Here is a 20,932-nt window from a genome sequence, read left to right as displayed (position 1 = left end):
ATCAGGGACAGCCCGGTTCCAATTTCAGAGCAGGGCTGAGGAAAAAGAAGACACCCACCCCACAGCTGAATTTTACTTAAGTACTGCCCCTTGTGGCTGCATCTTCCAGAAGCCAGCTCAGCATGTAGGAGAAGCATCCTGGCTAGAATATAAAGAGTTAATGTAGAGTCTCTGTTCCAGCCTGGCTCTGTTTCCATGGCAACAGCTCAGGGTGGTGAAATCTGAAACTGAAATCCCAAGAAGCCTGCAGGCTGGAAGCTACTGGGCTGGGCTCACTGCTCCCGGCGCCACCTGCTGGCTGAACATCACCAGTGCAGCTGACCTACATTCCGACCTCATTTGCTTGCCTTGGGGACCAGGGCCAGGGCTTGCTGCATCACCAGATAAGGGGGTGCAGCCCTCATCCTGTACTTCCGCTGGACTCCACCTTCGCCTGATGCCTCCTAGACAGTACCTGGGGACAGACACTGGCCACCAGGGGAGAATGGGGAAGGGAAAGGACACTAGGTGTGGGCTTCAACAGCATTAGTAATAATAGAACAAATCTGTGGCTTCTATATAACTAGATCCCAGCAAAGTATCAAGAAAAGAAAAAAAGGGAGGCTGTTCAGCTCCTTCAGGTCACAAGTTTTACCGCAATAGGAGCTGCCAAAGTAATATCCTTGGGAGCAAGAGGTGCGAGAGCAGCTCTGGCCTCTTGTGCTCAGCAAAGCACTTTGATTCTTGCCAGACTTGGCAGCCTTACAACCCCTTTATTTTTTTTTATATATAAATTCAATTAGCCCACATACAGTACATCATTAGTTTCAGAGGTAGAGTTCAGTGATTCATCAGTTGCATATAACACCCAGTGCTCATGACATCATGTGCCCTCCTCAATGCCCATCACCTAGCTACCCCACCTCCCCTGCCCTTTACTTAGATAGCTCGTAGTTCCTCAGGTTCAAGAAGGGTGGCCTCAGCTCAGTGCCATGCACAATGTATGCTATATTCCTGCTACCCAGAGAAGGAGCAGAGGGGGGCAGGGCATCAACAGCAGGAACGCAGCAGAGACAGGAAACAGAAGGCCAGTAATTGAGCCCATATGTTTCAACAAAGACATGCTTCTGGTAGTGAAACAGATTCTGCTAAAGAAAAGAGAGTAGCCAGCTCCCATGCCCCCTTATCCAGAAGTTCAGTTCTTTTATAACCTCATAGGTATGCGCAGTTTTGCTTGTACACAGTGTGTACGACTGTGCAGAGGTACTGAGCACACAGTACTTAGTGCAAATAAGCAGACAGGAGGACAAGCCACCAGTGGAAGACAGGAGCAAAGCCAGGAAAACATTTTGGGGAAAAGAATGAAAGATGTAGTAGATGGAACAAAAATGGGCCAGAAGACCATGTGGCCAGGCAGAAAAGTACATGTTACAGCAATACTAAACCCACTGGGAGATGAGACATAACACAGGAACTAGCAAAGGCGGGGGGTGGGGGGTGGGGTGAACATGGAGCACTGGAATGTACATGCAGGGGAGCTGAGGTTCAAGTCCAATGTCAGGCTCTTGGAGGTAAAAGGCTGCCAACAATCTTTTGTCAGGAGCTGAGCTCAGACATGAGCTGTTCTCTCTGGCCTTGAGATTCTAGGCAGAGAAGTCCTGCAAATGTTCCTGTTTCAGCCCATCAACCCTTCTCCTCGCTTCTCACCTGCATTCATGTCTATGAGTTGCTCTCTCTTCTGCTGCTTCTCGAGCCGCTCCTTCTCTGCCTTCTCTTTGGCTAGTTTTGCTCGCCGCATCTTTTCCTCTGTCTCCCGCCGCTTCTGGTTTTCCTTGACTGCTTGCTGTGGAGGAAAACAAAACGAAACACATGGGCATGCGTGCACTTCCACATAAGCCCACCCCCCCCAGCAAGCCATGTGGAAAGCGAGAAATGTCCACAAAAGATTCAGTCAGCGGTATCCCTGGCTCACCACAAACATATTCTTGAAGTTGTGCAGATCCATGAAGAATTCTTCCACCGACACCTTCTTGGGATCAAAGAGGAAGTAGTCTCCCAGCTCCTTATAGAGGGCCTCCATGTTACAGTGCATCAGCCGTAGCTTGTTATACTGCTCCTGTGCGTCCTTCACGAAGCTGTGCGGCCAGGGAGTCAAGGACCAAGGCCAGGAAGCAGACCCACTGCTCTGGCCCCGAGGAGCAGGCAGAGACACATGCTGGCATGCACAAGGATGTTCAACACAACACTGCTTGTAAGAGCAAAGGCAAGAAGCAATCGAAATATCCAGAACAGGAATGGAAAACTGTAAACCATGGCTCACCTACAGCAGGGGTAGCAGTAACATGGCTCTGCACATGCTGCCGTGGGGTCAGGGCCGAGAGCCAGCAGGTGCAAAAAGCAATACAACACAACACGGTTTTTGTTTAGAATACACTCCTGAGCTGAAAATGAGGAGTCCAGTGGCAGTGGTTAGGAAGGGGAGAGAAAAGAGAATACGTGCGTGCGTGTAGTGGAGACGGGGCAGAGGGCAAGGGGTCAGGGAGGAATTTTGGTGATGTGCCTACCACAACAATGAGAATGCTCTCAAGAACTATGTATATAATGAAAAGAATTTTTTTAAGGGTTGTTTTTTTTTTTTTTTTTTTAAGAAGGAAAAAATTCTTTACCGCCAGGTCTCTCCAGCTGTCCTCCCTCTGGGAAGTCTTCCTTCCCTTCCCAGCAAGCATCCTAGGAACTCCCTCCTCTCGTAAGAAAGGATATAGTCATTTTTTCAACAAACTTGTCTTTCTCATCTGTGGCAGCTGGGAAATTCTGAACATCACGTTCCACATCAGAAATTTGTTTCTTCATCTGATCTAGGTTCTTTTGCAAGTTTTCAGCAGAAACTAAAGGAGAAAAAAGAGAAAGCAAGAGTTATTCCCAGTCCCCAGACCCTCAGCTTCTGGTCGTCAGGGTGCCGCGTCAGTGCGCACGGTGAGCTGCAGCTCTCAGGTCCCCTCCTCCAGTGGTTCCAACACATCATATTCTTCATCTTTCCACTTAAACTGTAAGTTACTCGATGCCTGAACCTCCAGCCTCAAGAAGAGAAGCTTCATTTAATTTAACAGGAACCTGTGAAAGCCCCCAGGATCTTGGTCTCATTTATTTTAGAGAGAGTTTGGGAGGAAGGAGCTGTACACAGCAATACAGAGGAAGGGCAGAAATCTGTTTCCATTTCTACCAAGTGCTGCTTTTTCTGTGCCTCGTTCCAAGACGGTGAGGCCTGATTTTTGTCAGTCTAGTCCATGCTTTCTCAGTAAAAAGAACCATTGACCTAGACTAAAAACACTTGCTTTTCTTCCAGTTGTTTTTTTTTTTTTTTTTTAGTATTTGGTGTTTCCCTAGGAAGGGAAAGAATGCTTCCCACTTCTATACACGAAGACCTCCCTTGTGCCTGATAATCCTCTTTGCTGTGGCCTAGACACTGTGCCTCCACCCTCTCCGGCTCCCACCTAAGATAGGCAAGTGAGAATTTCCATCCCAATGCAGAGATTTTGGGGGCCTGGAACGGCCTTCTAGCTGCACCTCAAACTGCCCTACCTCGGCTGGCTTTCTCCACATGGGCAAGCTCATCTGGAAACTTCAGGACATCGGGATAGTCATTCTCACACAACTCAGCCAAGAAGTGCAACAATGTCATCTTCTGATCTGTGGACTTGGTGTCTCGAAGCTTGGGGAAAGAGGAGAAACGTGTTAGTCCTGACCCGCCCAAGATCCCCTGAGGCCAACAGCAGTTTGCCACATGCTGCCCACAGAGGCCAGCGGCCTTCCCCTCTCCATTCTGCTCTAACCACCTGGCTCACCTTACAGAGGAAGCTGATGTTGAAGCCGAAAGCACCAGCATTCCTGGAGCCAGCATTCATGTAGTTTCCGACAAGCAAGGTAATCTCCAGGAGGCTAGAGAAGCTCTCACTCTTTCGTAACTCCTCACACGCGGCAGTCACAGAAACAATCTCTGGTTTAATATTCTCCACTTGCTCACTAAACTGTAGCTTGAAGAGGATGGCGTTGAGGCGAGGCCGCAGGCGGGGCACTGTGCCCATCTGGTGGGGAAGACAAGCAGTTCCAGTACAGCCAACAGGGAGAGAGCAAGTCAGAAAAACATCAAGGCTTAAGCCTCGTGTGGGAGGCTGTGAGTTCCAGAGCACCGAACAGAGAGGAAGATAGGTTCAAAATAGACAAGAGGCGAGAAGCAAGTGGCCCAGCTGCTCTGGGGGAGGAAGGGAGCAAGCAGTGCGAGAAGAGCTTCTTGCCACAGGCCTCACTCACCACCACACCAAACTGCTCCGACTCGGCCAGATCATCGTATTCATCCTTCAGCTCAGAGAGCATTTTTAACTGCTCAGGCTCTGGCATCTGCTTAATGAGGTTCTGAAAGAGAGAAGGGATGGTCTCAAAAGCGGTTAGCTTGAGCCTTTCAGTCCCCCACTCTGCCCAAGGACCACAAAGAAGAAAACAGGCTGGGGGCTGGGGCAGCTAGTGAGATGGCAGGACTTTTGAAAACTACATCAGAAATAATCTAACCACAGGAGAGATGGACGCTGACCCAAAGCCAGCATTCTGTAAAGTGCCAGTGCTAAAGACCTCACCCTCTAAACAGAGGAGGCTAGTGCACCACGACGTGAAGAGCCAGTTCCCCCGACAACAATCTTGCTCCTTACCTGGATCATAGACTCCGTCAGAACACTCTCGTTCACCTCCAGGATGACATTCTTAATCTCCTGATAGGCCATGCGGAAGGAACCCAGAAAGATGGCTGCCAGAAAATGAGATATCAAGACATTCTTCTCAGTTTCCTCTCCCTTCCAGCCTATTCTACAAACCTCTGCTGGACTATCTGCCTAAGAGTTTTCTTTTAAAGTCACTATCAGAAACCTCTACCAGCCCTCCACTGCCTGGGTAGTTAAAATCCAAGTTCCTGAGTCCAACGTCTACGGTTCCCACCTCCCAGGTTTCTCATGAACGCCCACATTCATATCAAATGCCAGCTACCCTGTTCCAAGCACCACATTCTACAAACACTGTGGCTCCTGGCCTTTGCTCACACAGAAAGATTTTGATCTTTTCTCTATATATACATCCAAGATACTCATCCCACTCTATTTTCAGTTTCCCACGCCCATGACTCCATCCTCAAAGCTGCCACTGCCTTCAAATGCTCAGATTCTTAAATTGCCATATCCTGTTCCCCAACAAACACTTCCTGTCTTCCAGCTCTCTAACTAGCCTCTGCAGTGACCCTTAAACCTCATCAGAGCAAGCGGTGACCATTCCATTTTCTCCGAAAGTACGAGTTCCACTTTGCCTTCTCTCCTTCACCTAGACCCTACAGTCTATAGCTCTGCCAGTCTCTACTATTACTGCCAGCTCTGTTACTACTGCTCCTATTCCTGTCTCCTTCTCCTTCCAATTCCTGGTCAGTGAGCCCTGTCATCTCCCACCTTGCACCTGGGCTGATGAATACCGCTAGCAAAGACTCTGCAGAGCACAGTTCATTGGAGAGGCACCAACAACAGTGATTCTACCCTAGGCCCTCTTAGAAGCTCTTCCAAAGTATCCCCATTCTCCCAACTGTCCCACTACTTCCCATTTTTAAAAAAAATTCTTGCTCCTCTTCAGTGAAAAAGAAAAAATGAAGCCACTAGTCAAATTACTTGCTAAGTATTCTAGTATTCACTGGGGGCTCTTAGCTGGAGCCAAGCCAGAAAAGGCTTGGATAAGGACTATCTGGAATTATCTAGAAGAAAACTTCTGCCAACACTTGTGTAAGCTTATCAGCAACTATACCCACGTACTCATCCTTTTCTTATATTTCAGTAGAACAGGTGGCCCCGAGGACCTTTTCCTTCAGCATATGCACATAACCAAGTTTCTACTATCTTAAAAACAACCCAAAACCCTGACCTGATATTCTTAATTACTAACTTCTTTCATTCACTTTACCATGTTCTAAAAACACAACAGTCTATTCTCTTTCACTTCCACAGCTCTTATCTACTCTCCTGTCCCCAGTCAATGAAAAGACCACAATTACTTACTGAGATCACAGATAGAACTTAAACATAATCTACATACCCGATCTCATTTAACCCTGTTGCTGATATCCTTGTATGTTTGTATTATTAGCCCCACTTGACCGAAAAGGAAACTAATACTTAAAGGTAAGCTACTCAAACCCCTACACTGCCGGTATGGGTTGGAAGCATGATTTAAATACTACAGGAGGGGCGCCTGGGTGGCTCAGTGGGTTAAAGCCTCTGCCTTCGGCTCAGGTCATGATCTCAGGGTCCTGGGATCGAGGGCCGCATCGGGCTCTCTGCTCAGCGGGGAGCCTGCTTCCTCCTCTCTCTCTCTATGCCTGCCTCTCTGCCTACTTGTGATCTCTCTCTGTTTCAAATAAATAAATAAAAAAAATAAATAAATACTACAGGAGGCTCTGTCCTTACCTCTATGCTATACTGAAATTCTTGCTGAGGCTATGGACTTTCCTCATGCCAGATCCAAGGGATACCTGTCCTGTCCTGATTTTACTGCTCTCCGGTCTTCATCTGATACTGCTGACTACCCCCACTTCTTAGGACTATGTCATACCATTTTTCTTGTTGTTCCTTTCCAGCCTTTGAGTTCCCTGCCCTTCTCCCCCTTCTACTTGCCCCTGAAATATAAGTGACCTTCAAAACAAACTCATGGCTTTAGCTATGACTAATATGCTGTCTCCTAAATTCCTACCTCCAGCCAAACCTTACTCCTGATTTCTATGCCCAAATGCCTAACACACCCATCCTTCTGGAGAAGTCCCAGTCACCATTTCTACTTACCACCCTGCCACCTCTCCTTCATGTTCAATACCCACCACTCTTCCCCAAAAAGACATTTTACTGCTGGCTGGATCTTCCTAGTTCAGTAAATGGTATCATTCTCTACAGAGTGATGTAAACTGAAGAAAACATCTCCTTCATTCCCTCAGCCAGTCACTAGGTTCCATTATTTCTATCTCCTTAGTATCTTCTGCCTTCCTACTCATTCTCACTACTTTAGTTTCAGGCCCTGATTCCTTCTCGCCTAGTTTAAAGTGAGAACGTAACTCATCTCTCTGCCTGCAGTCTTCCCAGACCCTAGCAATCTAGCCTGTGTCCTTCCCCAAGTAGCCTTCCCCTGAATTATACAGGATCTGTCATTCATTTTCCTGATTAAAATCCTTTTAAGAAATTCCAAGGCCCTTCAGGATAACACAGATACTTCTTAGCCTAAGCCTGTCAGAATTCTTGATCATCTAGCTTCTATTTCTTGAAAGCTTCTCCTGACACTCCTCCCCCACGTATGGCCTTTACAGTGTGCCAAATGCACTGCCACTCCATGTGTCTGCGTCTTCATACGTGTTGATTCCTCTGCTGGAAACAAGCCAGCCCTCACCCTTCTCTTCACTCCTGACTCATCGTTCTTTCAACTCCCAGTGAGCAGTACCTCCTTCCGAATGACATGCTCCCTCCAGTACTGCCCACACGTGATTCAGATGCCCCTTTCCCAGGGCTCTTGTCCACATCCTAGCTCACCTCCAGCACAGCACTTCGTCTGTGTGGTTCCCATTATTTATTTTCCATCTGCAGCAGACACATGCTTCCTGAGGACCAGGACTGTGCTTTATTCAGCTTAGTGTCCCTCACACATAAGAGGAACTTAATAATTTCTGAATCACTACATTACAGCTCCTAGGCCATCCTCCCCTAAACAAATCTCATTCTCTCTGTGAGTTCTGTTTTCTGTACTCTTTTATCAGCCAGCTGGAAAGAACCATGTACTAACCACAGTCTGTTATCACTTTGTAAAATAAAAGTTACACACGTTTTCTGTTCCCAGAGAGAATCTTGAGAAGAGAAACCATCTCACATCACTTTGATCTCCATAAAAAGACTTACCCACAGACAACATTTGGTAGTATATGTTGTCCATGATCTAGGCCTATACAGCAAAGAATAATGTAAAGGCTTACTGTTCTCACTCTACTCCCGATTTTACTTATGGGTATGTGTAATCGTTTCCTTGTGTGACCTCGGCCAAGTCACAATATCTAAACTTTAGTCTTCTCATTTGGAAAAATGGGGACGACAGCCACACTGTAAGATAGTGAGCAGGCTTCATGAAATACATACCCTTTCAACTCTGGAACACATGTCTCGTATGGGCCTAACAGAGACTGCAACATGGCAGAACCTCAAATATTTGTTGAGGAAATGTTTAAATCTCTATTACTCAGCATAAAGGAGATCAACAGCCAAACAAACAGAAAATGAACATTCACCCTAATCATCAAATAAGTACCACCTGTAACATCTTTGCAGAGAAGTTTCTGATCCGAATTTGAGAAGTGCAGGATTTATATTATTTATTCTAAGCCACAAAATTATCTTAGATTTAAGGGAAGTCAATCCAGTGCCTGCATTTAAAAGAAGTAGTTAAAGAAAGACAGAAATGCACAGTGGCTAGACTATCCTGTGGAGCCAATGGAAACAGTAATGGCTTTGAAATAAAAAAAAAATCTGAGGTTCAAATCCCATACTTGTTTCTCACTACACCTATGGAACTAGGCAAATTCCTAAAACTCTTAACTACTGTTAGCATCATAGAAATTCGCCTAGTCCGCTGTTAGCGTCTAGTCTTATAGCAAAGAAACAAACTTGCATTGCTACTGAGGAATTAAACAAGATACTGGAAGTTCACACTCCAATGCCTGGCATGCATCAGGAACTCAACAAATCAAGAAACCCTGGATCTACCAAAATTAAGCTTTTAAAAGAACCCCTTCCTATTTCAAATAGTTGGGATCACAGAGAATACTCACAGAGATTCTGAGCCGTCTTTGAATCCAACACCTTTAACTCTTTTACTTTTTTCTTTTGTACAGATTTCTTTTCTTCTCCACCTTCCTGATCCTTCTTGGCTAGTAAGGGAAAGATGAGAAAAGCATGATTATGGACAAGCCACACTGGGGTCTTACTGAACCACTGTACCAGCCAGCCTGGAATGCCTCCTCACTTCCTATTAACAATGGTTTCCCTATTGTATTCCTTCTCTTTAACTGGCCACCCTTCTATTGTTGACACCCACCTTCAACTACAGTCAACATCTCATTCGCATTTCTTTAACTGTTATCAATAATGCTTTTCCACCTATATGCTATCATTTGCTTGCAGATCCTTCTCTGAAGGACCAGATAATAAGTATTTCAGGTTTTGCAGACTACATGATCTATCTCAACTACTCAACACTGCCACTACAGCATGAAAGCAAAGATGATACATAAATGAATGGATGGTCAGCCTGAGGGGTGTAGTCTGCCAACCTAGTACTAGAGCCTTCCACCACGTTATCCTTTTGTAACTATTAAATATCCTGTTTTCTTGGACGCCTGGGTGACAATTCAGTTAAGCGTCTGCCTTCTGCTCAGGTCATGATCCCACGGTCCTGGGATCGAGTCCCACACTGAGCTCCTTGCTCAGCAGAGAGCCTGCTTCTCCCTCTGCCTGCCTCTCTCAATCTCTTTCTCTCTCTGACAAATAAATAAAGAAAATCTTTTTTAAAAAATCCTGTTTTCTTTCAAGCTCCATCTTGAATACGAGTTATCTATAAAATTTTTCTTTTTTTTAATGATTTATTATAGAGAGCAACTGAGTGTGCATGCGTGTGTGCGTGTGCAAGCAGGGTGAAGGGCAGAGGGAGAGACTGCAAGCAGACTGAGCCACCCAGGCACCCATATTGGTTGAATTTTAAACCCCACAAAAAATATTACCTGGCAAAAATAAATAAGAAATAAAGCAAACAAAATAGAAAGTTAATGGCAAAAAGTGTCAACAACTAACAAAAACACCTATCCTTTGGCCTGTCAGTGCAGACTTAAAGGAGGAAAATGTTAAATACATGAAGATTACGTATATAAACACTTACTGAGTACGTATTATGTGCCAGGTTATTCTGGGCACTGTGAATACAACAGTGAATGAAAGAGAGGAGCACCTGGGTGGCTTTGTCACTTGAGTGTCCAACTCTTGGTTTTCGCTCAGGTCAAAATCTCAGGACCCTGGGGTCAAGTCCCACATGGACCCCTGTGTCAGGCTCCAAGTTCAAGGCAGAGTCTGCTTGTTCTTCTCCCTCTCCCTCAGCTCCTCCCCTTGCTCATGTTCTCTCTCCCTCAAATAAATAAATAAAATCTTAAAAAACACACACACATACAAAACAGTGCACAGAACAGAGAAAGATTCCTGCCTTCATGGAACTCCTATTCTAATCAAGAGAAAGGACAATCAGTTAATACATAAAATACTGTATTAGCTAGTCATAGTTCTGTGAAAAGAAAATCAAGTAGGGAAGAAACAGAGAGACTTAATGGGCGATGGATTACACCTTTAGGGGGATGAGGGAAAGTCTTAGAATGTCACTTTTGAGAAAAGACCTTTTAGAAAGCAAGAGCACAAGCTAAGTGAGTATCTTCAGGGCGAGGGGCATGCATTTCAGGAAGAGAAAGACCAATACAAAGGCCTGAGAAAGGAGCATGCCCGGTGAGCTCAAAGAAAAGCAAAAAGCTAATTACACCTGCACAGAGTGAGGGGAGGTCAGGAAAAGTCAGAGAGGTACTAAAGACAGATTATGTAACAAAATGAAACTTATGGGTGGCCAGATAAAAATGGAGAATTAAAATATCCAGACTGTATTACGAAAACTTAGAAAAAAGGTGAGGAGAAAAGTTACAAGTAAAGCTCTCATTTTACACAGGCAAAATAGAAAGTTACGTATTCACTGCTGCTGTTGAAAAAAACCAGACTCAACTTTTTGCTTGGCAGTAAAACAAAAATAAAGTACAAATACAAGAAAGAAAGGGATGAAAAGGTCATTTTTGTGGAAATGTAACTCCATATAGCAATTCACAACAACCAAAAGACCAATGAAGAACTACCAGAACTAGTAACTCAGGAGGGCTACAGAGAAAAGACAATCATCTGTGGAGAGGCCACTTTTAGATCACAGGCTGGAGCGATGGGAGCCATGGAGTGGAGAAAGAGCCTATGGGCAACCTCCTGACCGAACACAGACAGGCCTATCAGGTGACCCACCTCAAAATACCAACGGGCTACTAACAACCAGACACAGTTACCGAAACAGGGAAAATTCTGTATGTCATTATACCTCCTCACCTTCCCTCTCTAAAAACATCCCGCACTCACTGCCTCATAGTAGGCAGCCTCTCCTCTGCAGTCCTGCCAGCAGCTCCCTAGCAGTGCATTCGATAAACTCTTGCCTTTGTTCTGCCTCAGGTGAGTCCTTTCACTGCCCGCCCACTGGCTTCCACCCAATCCTTGCTTGCTTTTGAGAAGCCCCTCCAATGGAGACAGACACCACAATATGGACTTCTCAGCTCTACCAAAATGGAGTAGCCTCATGTAGAGGAAATACAACTGTATTTAAAAACTGGGGAGGGTAAAGGGACCTAAAAGGAAAATAAAATCTTTATGCTTACTTGAACTGGTAGAACAGTATTATCAGGGCATCTGGATGGCTCTATCAGTTAAGGGTCTGCCTTCGGCTCAGATTCTGATCCCAGGGTCCTGGGATCAAGCCCTGTGTCAGGTACCACCTTCTGCCTCTCCCCAACTTGTGTGTGCTCTCTAATAAATAAAATCTTAAAAAGAAAAACCAAAAAAACCCCAATATATTTAAAGGACTGTAATCAGAGCATGTTCTCTAACCATAATGGAATCAAACAACAAATCAATAACCAAAAGAGAACAGGAAGATACCCAAACATTTGGAAACCAAAGAACCACTTCTAAATAATTTGTGAGTCAAAGAGGAAGTCTCAGAATATTTTAAGATACACAGAACTGGATGAAAATGAAAGTACAATACATCAAAATATACGGGATGCAGCTACAGCAGTGCTGACAGTGAAACTAACAGCACCAAGTTTACACTAGAAAATTAGAAAGACCTCAGGTCAGTAGTCCAATTTTCTTTCTCAAGGAGCCAGAAAAAGAAGAGCAAAGCAAACCCAAAGCAACCAGAGGGAAGGAAATAAAGAATTTATGAGCAGAAATCAATGAAAATGAAAATAGAGAAAATCCAATCACTCAAAAAGCTGCTTAAAAAAAAAAAAAATAAAAAAAATAGACTCCACCAAAACGTTCCTAGAACAAATTCATGAATTCAGTCACAGGATATAAAATCAATGTGCAGAAATTGGTGCATTTCTATACACCAGTAACAAAGCAGCAGAAAAAAATCAAGGAATTAGTCCCTTTTGCAATTGCTCCAAAAACAGAATACCTAGCAATAAACCTAACTAAAGAGGTAAAAGATCTATATTCTGAAAATTACAGAACACTTAAAAAAGAAATTGAAGAGGACACAAAGAAATGGAAAAACATTCCATGATCACGGATCGGAGAAACAAGCATTGTTGAAATGTCTACCCAAAGCAATCTGCACATTTAAGGCAATCCCTATAAAAATACCACCAGCATTTTTCACAGAGCTAGAAAAACAATCCTAAAATTTGTATGGAAGTACAAAAGATCCCAAATAGCCAAAGCAATCCTGAAAAAGAAAAACAAAACTACAGGCATCACAATTCTGGATTTCAAGCTATACTGCAAGGCTGTAATAATCGAGACAAAAAGAGACACATAAGACAAAAAGAGACAGAATAGAAAGGCCAGAAATGGACCTAAAACTATATGGTCAACTCATCTTTGATAAAGCAGGAAAGAATATCCAGTGGAAAAATGACAGTCTCTGTAACAAATGGTTTGGGAACAAAAAATCCCTGGGTCAGTCTGGGCTGTGGCCCAGAGAACTTGTCGACCACAGAATCTGCTCCCTTTCCACGGATGAGGAGTTTTTGTCCTGGGAAATGATGGTGCAGGTAGGGACCACATTTCCTAGCCCATCTTGCATCTGGGAGGTTACCATATGATGTAAGAGCAGACTTACTTACAAGTATACAGAGTATACTTACATGTATACTGATTCTAAGCCAGATTTTTTTTCTTATAATACAGATTAAAATTTATTTCTTGCTTTAAGGGTTAATCTTATGTTATATGAGTTACATCTCAATAGATACAAATACATACAACAGACCAAAGATGGAAAACCTAAAACTATTAACTTCTAGAGAAAACCAGAAAAATCTTCCCAACTTTGGGGTAGGCAAAGATTTTTAAAAACAAACCACATGATGGGCAGAATGTTAAGTGCACATACCCTGTATAACCCTTCTCCTTGCTGTCCTTATAGAAGCAACTACCAGGTTGTGGAGAAGGCCATGTGGCAGGAAATATTAAGTAGCCTTTAGAAGCTGACAACAGCCCTTAGCTGATGACCAACAAGAACTAAGTGCTGGTAAGGATGCAAAGCATCTGCTGGTGGAAATGGAGAAAAAAAAAAATGGTACCGCCACTTTGGAAAACAGTTTGGCAGTTTCTTATACAGTTAGACATACATTAGTAACATATGACCTAACGATCCCGTTCCTAGATATTTTTCCGAGAAAAATGAAAACATACATCCAAACAAAATCTTGCATGTAAATGTTTCTATTGGCTTTACTCTTAACTGCCCCAAACTGGATTCAACCCAAATGTCCATCAACCAGGAAATGGATATAATGGACTACTACTCAGCACTGGAGAGGAGTATCTCTGTATGCAACAACATGGACAAATCTCACATACATTATGCTGGGTGAAAGAATCTCGGTTTAAAAGATTACTTAAAGTTTGATTCCATTTATTGTGACTATTCTGGAAAAGATAAAACTGCAGACAGAAATCACATCAGTGGCTGCTAGGGCCTGGCAGTGAATGGACAAATGGGCAAGAGGGAACTTTTTGGAATGATGAAAATATTCTTGAGTGTGGTGGTTACATGGCTATATATATTTATCAAAATTCATAGAACTGTACACATACAAAGAATAAATTTTACTATATGCATCTTGTACCTCAACAAACCTGTCTATCTGAACAAATTACATCTTCAAGGCCAATAAAAATAGAGTAGTATAAGGCTGTAATAATTGTAACAAAGTGACAAACAACATTTGAGGTGAATAAAGAATGAGAAATAGAAATGAAACACATAGCATATGCCAAAGTAGAAACTCAAATCAATGAAAAAAGGATGGTCTATGATACACTTTTTTCTTAAGTGACTGGAAGTAGATACTTGAGGCTCTGTGCACCATAGAGTTTGTATTTCAATTACTCAACTCTGCTAGTGTAATATGGAAGAAGACAAAGATAATGTCATCAAATGGGCATAGCTATGTTCCAACAACTTTATTAACAAAAATGGGTTGAGGATAGCTTGCTGACATCTGGTCTAACCAATAGTGCTGGAACAACCAGCTCTCCACTTTGAAGGGAAATAGATCCTAATTTCATGCTGCTCCCAAAAATAAATTCGAGACATATTAAACAGTAAATGTTAAAAATAGAAGAATATAATTTTGAATAAACAAAGTTCCAAGAATAACAAAATCAAGATGATATAAAGACTGGTTTCATTATATAACATTTTCATTTCTCAATGTGGTGAAAATTACCATGTAAAATATGAAAAGAAATGAAAACTTCCATTTCCAATAATGATGCCAAGTCTGCCATGAAAATCATCTAAAAATGCTGATATAGTGTTTAAAAAACCACCTTGAAAACATGGAAGAAGTGATAAGATGGTGAAGAACTGCTCCGGAAAGGTAACCACAGCACCGGCACATTGTTCCCATACATGTTTGATGGTTTTCTGTGGTAGGGTGGACAGGATCAAGCTTCAGTTTCTGGCTATGTGGGGAGTGTCATATGAAGCTCTCTCCTCAGTAGCTGGGAACCCAAAAGGCTACATCCTGTGTAAAGTTTAACAACAGGTTCACAGGTGAAAGCCCTAGAAAGCCTAAACTTTAGGAACATGGTGAATAAATGCAGACAAACAAACACCATACACATACAACACATAAAATGGAGGGCTAAATGTGATATTCACTGGCACTGAACATGAAAGCAGAAAGTGCCAAAAGAAAGGGTACCTGGGTGCCACAGTCAGTTAAGTGGCTATGTTCAGCTCAAGTCATTATCTAAGGGTCCTGGGATCAAGCCCATCATCCAACGAGCCTGCTTCTCCCTCTTCCTCTACCCCCACCCCATGTGCTCTCTCTCACTCTCTCTCTCAAATAAATAAATAAAATCTTTTTTTAAAAAGTATTAAAAAAGAAAGAAAATTAAAAATGGAATACTTGAAGGAAAAATAGCTGTGAATTTTCCAAAAGTGATAAAGGATTTCAACACAAAGAATCAAGAAGCTCAGAGAATCCCCAAGAATAATACAAGAACCACATCATGGCATACCATCACCATAAAACTGCTAAAAATCAGAGTAAAATTCTCCAAGTAGCAGGGGGTAGAACATAATTACCTCCAAGGAACTACAGTAACACTGACACTGAAGTTGTGTTAACAAAAAAGGGAAACAAAAAATATCTTTCAAGAACATAGGTGAAACAAAGATATATCCACATAAAACAGTGTTTATTACCAGTATACAGGAACTAACAAAATAAATATTAAGGGGAGTAAGTATTCAGGCAGAAGATGAAAAATTATCACAAAAGGCAATACAGAAATATACATTGGATGAAGAACACTAGAAAAGTGTTTTTAAGTTAATACTGACATTACGAAATAATAGTAAAAATGCTTATGTGATCTAAAACATGTAGAACTAAAATACATGACATCAGTGGGTCAAAAAGGTACATTGTAAATAGAGCTAAAATTATGTAAGTTCTAGCATTATCTGGAAGGTGGTAAAAGTTATAATTTGTATTAGATTGTAATAAATCAAGGATGCATGTGTAATTTCTAAGGTATCTGTAAAAAGTGAAAAAATGTTTAACTAAAAATAAAGTTCTAGGGGCACCTGGGGGGTTCAGTGGGTTAAGCCTCTGCCTTCGGCTCAGGTCATGATCTCAGGGTCCTGGGATCAAGCCCTGCATTGGGCTCTCCGCTAGGCGGGAAGCCTGTTCCCCCCCTCTCTCTCAGCCTGCCTCTTTGCCTACTTGTGATCTCTCTCTCTCTCTCTGTCAAATAAATAAATAAAATCTTTAAAAAATATAAAGTTCTAAATGAATTTGTGAGAAGATTAAGAACGGAAAAAAATTTAACAAACCAAATAGCAATATGGTATATATGAATTCAAATGAATTAAATACTTTGCAACAAAAGACTAAGATCATCAGACTGGATTTACAAAACATACACACTAAATATGTGCTGCTTACAAGGGACACGCTTTGAATAAAGACACGAATGTTAAGGGTAAATAATGGAAAAGGTATACTGAACAAAAGAAAGCTGTTGTAGTTATATTAATATCAAATAAAAAATTCTTCTCTAATAATGCTACTGGTTTGAACACACATTTAATAATGATAAAAGGTCAATCTGCAAGGAAGACAATTCTAAATCTAAATACATCTAATAATTTAGTTTCAAAATATATAAAGTAAAAACTGACTTAACCAAAAGAAGGGCAATTCTACAACCACTGTGGAAGAATTAATACCTTTTGTACGGAAACTAAAACAAGCCAACAAAAAGTTGCAAAGTATATAGAAAATGTGAACACATCTCACAAACTTGACTTAATTGCTATATTAGAACAATGCATCCAACAATGAAAAACTATACTTTTTTTCATATACAACACACAGCACATGTACCAAATTCACCCACCACATGCTGCATCAAAAAGCCTCAACAAATTTCAAAGGGTAAAAATCATTCAAAGTATGTTCTTTGACCACAACTTGGAAATCAGTAAAAAAAGTAACTAGAAAATCCCCAACTATTTCATATCAAATAAATACCCAAATAACTCTGAAGTTAGGTAAGAAATCACAATAGAAATTAGAAAATATTTTGAACAGAATGAAATCAGCATATAACAGAATAGATGGAATGAACAGAAAGGGCAAAATAAGATGGCAGATTGAAACTCAAGTATTTCAGTAATTATGTTAAATGTAAAAGGATTATATGTTCTCGTTAAAACCAGTATTGTCAACTGGAGTGAAAAAGACAAAAAGTGGTCCAAGTATAAACTGTTTTATGAAACATCTAGAATTAAGACTACATGAAGGATGAAAAGTATAAAGTTACACTAGGCAAATTCTAACTAAAAAGCTTAGGGCACCTTCGTGGCTCACGCAGTTAAGCATCTGCCTTTGGCTTGGGCTGTGATTTCCAGGTCCTGGGTGGAGCCCCATGTTGGGTTCCCCACTCAGCAGGGAGTCTGCTTCTCTCTTTCCCCCTGCCCCTCCTCCCAGCTCATACACTCTCTCTCAAATAGATAAATAAAATCTTAAAAAAAAAAGTTGATGAAATTCCGTCAATTTTAACAAAACAGTCTTTTAGGCAACAAAAATCATATAGAACATACATAAGGACACATCACAATGATAAAAGTTTTAGTTTATCAGCAAAATATAAGAATTTTGAATTTCTATGTACCCAGTAACATTATACATTTATATATTAAAATACATAAAGCCCAAAAATGAATAATCTGAAACTAATCATGAGGACACATTAGACAAACTGAGGGACATTCTACAAGCTCACAGGTACGTACTCTTCAATAATGTCAAGGTTGACACAAACAATGTGTCATTGTTGGATGGAACAATTGATGGCTGGAACAATTAATCCTGTTAGAACGACCATACCACCCAAAGCAATCTACAGATTCAATGCAATTTCTATCAAAATACTAACAGTAGGGGTGCCGGGGTGGCTCAGCTGTTAAGCATCTACCTTTGGCTCAGGTCATGATCCCAGGGTCCTGGAACTGAGTCCCAACATCAGGCTCCCTGCTCCGTGGGAGAGCCTACTTCTCCCTCTCCCACTCCCCCTGCTTGTGTTCCCTCTGTCTGTCAAATGAATAAATAAAAAAATCTAAAAAAAAAAAATAAATACTAACAGTATTTTTCACAAGTAGAATCAACAATCCTAAAATTTGTATGAAGCCACAAAAGACCCCGAATAGCCAAAGCCATTTTCAGAAAGAAGAACGAAGCTTTAGGTATCCCAATCCCAGATTTCAAGATATAGTACAAAGCTCTAATAATCAAAACAGTATAGTTTTGGCACAAAATTAGACACATTGATGAATGGAACACAACAAAGAGCCCAGAAATAAACACAGGTCTATAGGGTAAATTAATCTACAACAAAAGGAAGCCAGAATATACAACAGTGAAAAGACAGTCTCATCAATAAATGATGTTAGGAAAGCTGGACAACCACATGCACAAGAACGAAACTGGACCAATTTCTGAACACCAGACACAAAAATGAACTGGATCAAAGACCTAAATGTGGGGAACACCTGGGTGGCTAAGTTGGTTAAGTGTCTGACTTCAGCTCAGGTCAAGATCTCAGGGTTCTGGGATGGAGCCCTGTGCCCTGTGTCAGGCTCCCCACTCCAGGGTGTCTGCTTGTCCCTCAGCTCCTCCCCTGGCTCATGCTCTCCCTCCCAACTCTCAAATAAATAAAATCCTTAAAAAAAGAAGAAAAAAAAAAGAGAGAGAGAGATCTTGTCACCTGTGACAAGATGTATGGACCTGGAGGGTATTATGCTAAACGAACTAAGTCAAAGACAAATACCTTTTCATTACACTTACATGTAGAATCTAAAACAACAAATAAACAAAAAGCAGAAAGAGACTCATATATGCAGAGAACTGATGGCTGCCAAAGGGGAGGAGGGTGGAAGGATGGGCAAAACGGGTGAAAGAGATGGGATGTACAGGCCTCCGGTTTGGAAGTTAAGTCCTGAGGACAAAAGGTATGGTACAGGGAATATCGTCAGTGATGCTTTAACAGCACTGTACAGTGACAGAGGACAGCTACACTGACTGCGAGCCTAACTGCAGAGATGGGGGTTCCACTATGTTGTACAACTAACGCTAATGTACAACTAACACTAATGTAAAACACTAATTAAAAAAAAAAAAAAGAACTAAATATAAGCATGTGTAAATAATTAACAGAAAGTATGGTGACCAAAAAACTGTCAAGGTCATGAAAGATGAGGCTCCGCTGTTAAGGCTCCCCTGTCCCCTCTGCCCTTGTGCCCCACATCTTGGTGCTGGCAGCAGATTACAAGGACACAAGGTACTGACCTGGGCCAGAAGCTCACCCTGGCTCAACATCCTAACCGCAGTTAAAACCCGTGCCAGTCTCCTTTTCTTGCCCTGTCAGCCATTTCAAACCTGCTTGAGAGGACTGCCCTGCTCTTTCCAAAGGCCTCAATTAGCTAAGTTAATAATATCTTCTCATACCCTCTTGGTGTGTGTAGGGCATCATTAATCTTGACATTCAAACCCAATTTTGAGCAGGGATCCATCTGCCTTTGCAGGTGACTGTAACAGGAATTATTTCCAATTAAAGAAGATTACAGAATAACTGAATATAACGCATGATCCAGGATTTTTTCTGTAAAAGACATAATTGTAACAACTGGTATAATCTGAAGGTCATATTAGATAACAGAATTATTTTAATATGGATTTCCTAATCTGATAAATTTACTGTAGCTATGGACCTGTTATTAGGAAATGTACACCAAAGGTTAGAGACATCATGCCTGTAACTTCTCAAATCTTCAGAAAAAAATGATACATATACACACACGTGTACTTATTCCAAAAAATGATACACACATATACATACACACATTATATAGGCAAATGTGGTAATACGTTAACATCTCAAAAATGTGATGAAGTATATATAGGAAATTTTTTGTATAATTCTAGCAACTCTTCCATAACTCTGAAATTATATCAATATCAAAAGCTTTTCAAAAAGATGGGGCACCTGACTGGCTCAGTCAGTACAGCATGTGACTCTTAAGCTCAGGGTAGTCAGTTTAAGCCCCACACTAGGTATGAAGCCTACTTCAAACAAACCAACCAATGAAGACAAAAAGGAAGTAAAATTGACAGAACTGCAATGCTAAATCCACAAAGTGGCATGTTTTAAACCATTTCTGTCAGTAACTGATGAAACAAACAAAAAGGATACAGAAAATGTATTTAATTTTTTTTATTTCTATTTTTTTTTTGAAGATTTTATTCATTTATTTGACAGAGATCACAAGCAGGCAGAGAGGCAGGCAGAGAGAGAGATGGGGGGGAAGCAGGCTCCCCACGGAGCAGAGAGCCCGATGTGGGGCTTGATCCCAGGACCCTGGGATCATGACCTGAGCCGAAGGCAGAGGCTTAACCCACTGAGCCACCCAGGCGCCCCAGAAAATGTATTTATTTTTAAGTGATCTTTGAGTCCACTGAATGTGGACTGAAAACCACAACTCCAAGATCAAGAGTCACATGCTCCCACTCCCCTGACTGAGACAGCCAGGTGTCCCAAGAATATAAAAAATTTAAATACAATTAATAAAAAGGAACTAATGAAGATATACAGAACACTTTATGAAACTGAAGAACACATACATGCTTAAGTGCATACAGAATATTTATAATATTTAATATTCAGAGCCAAATCTACCAATTTCTTTCCTTTTTAAAAAAAATTTATTTATTATTTATTTGAGAAGGAGAGTGAGAGAGCAAGAAAGCACAAGCTGGGGAAATAGCAGAGGGAGAGGGAGAAGCAGGCTCCCCGCTGAGCAGGGAGCCTGATGATGATGCTCCAATCCCAGGACTCCGGGATCATGACCTGAGCCGAAGGCAGACACTTAACTGACTGAGCCACCCTGGTGCCCCTCTACAAATTTTTAAAGACCGAAATTACAAGAGCATTGACTGAAATGCCATTAGCTAGAAATGAATACAAAATTTTAA

General features: G+C 41.6%; 1 protein-coding gene across 1 annotated transcript in view; it reads right to left on the bottom strand.

The window, feature by feature from the left end:
* DIAPH1 (diaphanous related formin 1) overlaps window positions 1–20,932 on the bottom strand; it is a 93,178-nt gene that overhangs the window by 8,620 nt on the left and 63,626 nt on the right. The window contains 8 exon segments of the mRNA XM_032849948.1: window positions 1,687–1,822; window positions 1,952–2,116; window positions 2,740–2,864; window positions 3,559–3,688; window positions 3,822–4,061; window positions 4,288–4,389; window positions 4,680–4,774; window positions 8,858–8,956. Coding sequence (XP_032705839.1) covers window positions 1,687–1,822; window positions 1,952–2,116; window positions 2,740–2,864; window positions 3,559–3,688; window positions 3,822–4,061; window positions 4,288–4,389; window positions 4,680–4,774; window positions 8,858–8,956 — 1,092 coding nt within the window.

This window comes from Lontra canadensis, unplaced genomic scaffold (genome assembly GCF_010015895.1).
Source record: "Lontra canadensis isolate GAN:19392208 unplaced genomic scaffold, GSC_riverotter_1.0 scaffold270, whole genome shotgun sequence".
Lineage (NCBI taxonomy): Eukaryota > Metazoa > Chordata > Mammalia > Carnivora > Mustelidae > Lontra > Lontra canadensis.
This window is presented reverse-complemented; position numbering and strand designations above follow the sequence as displayed.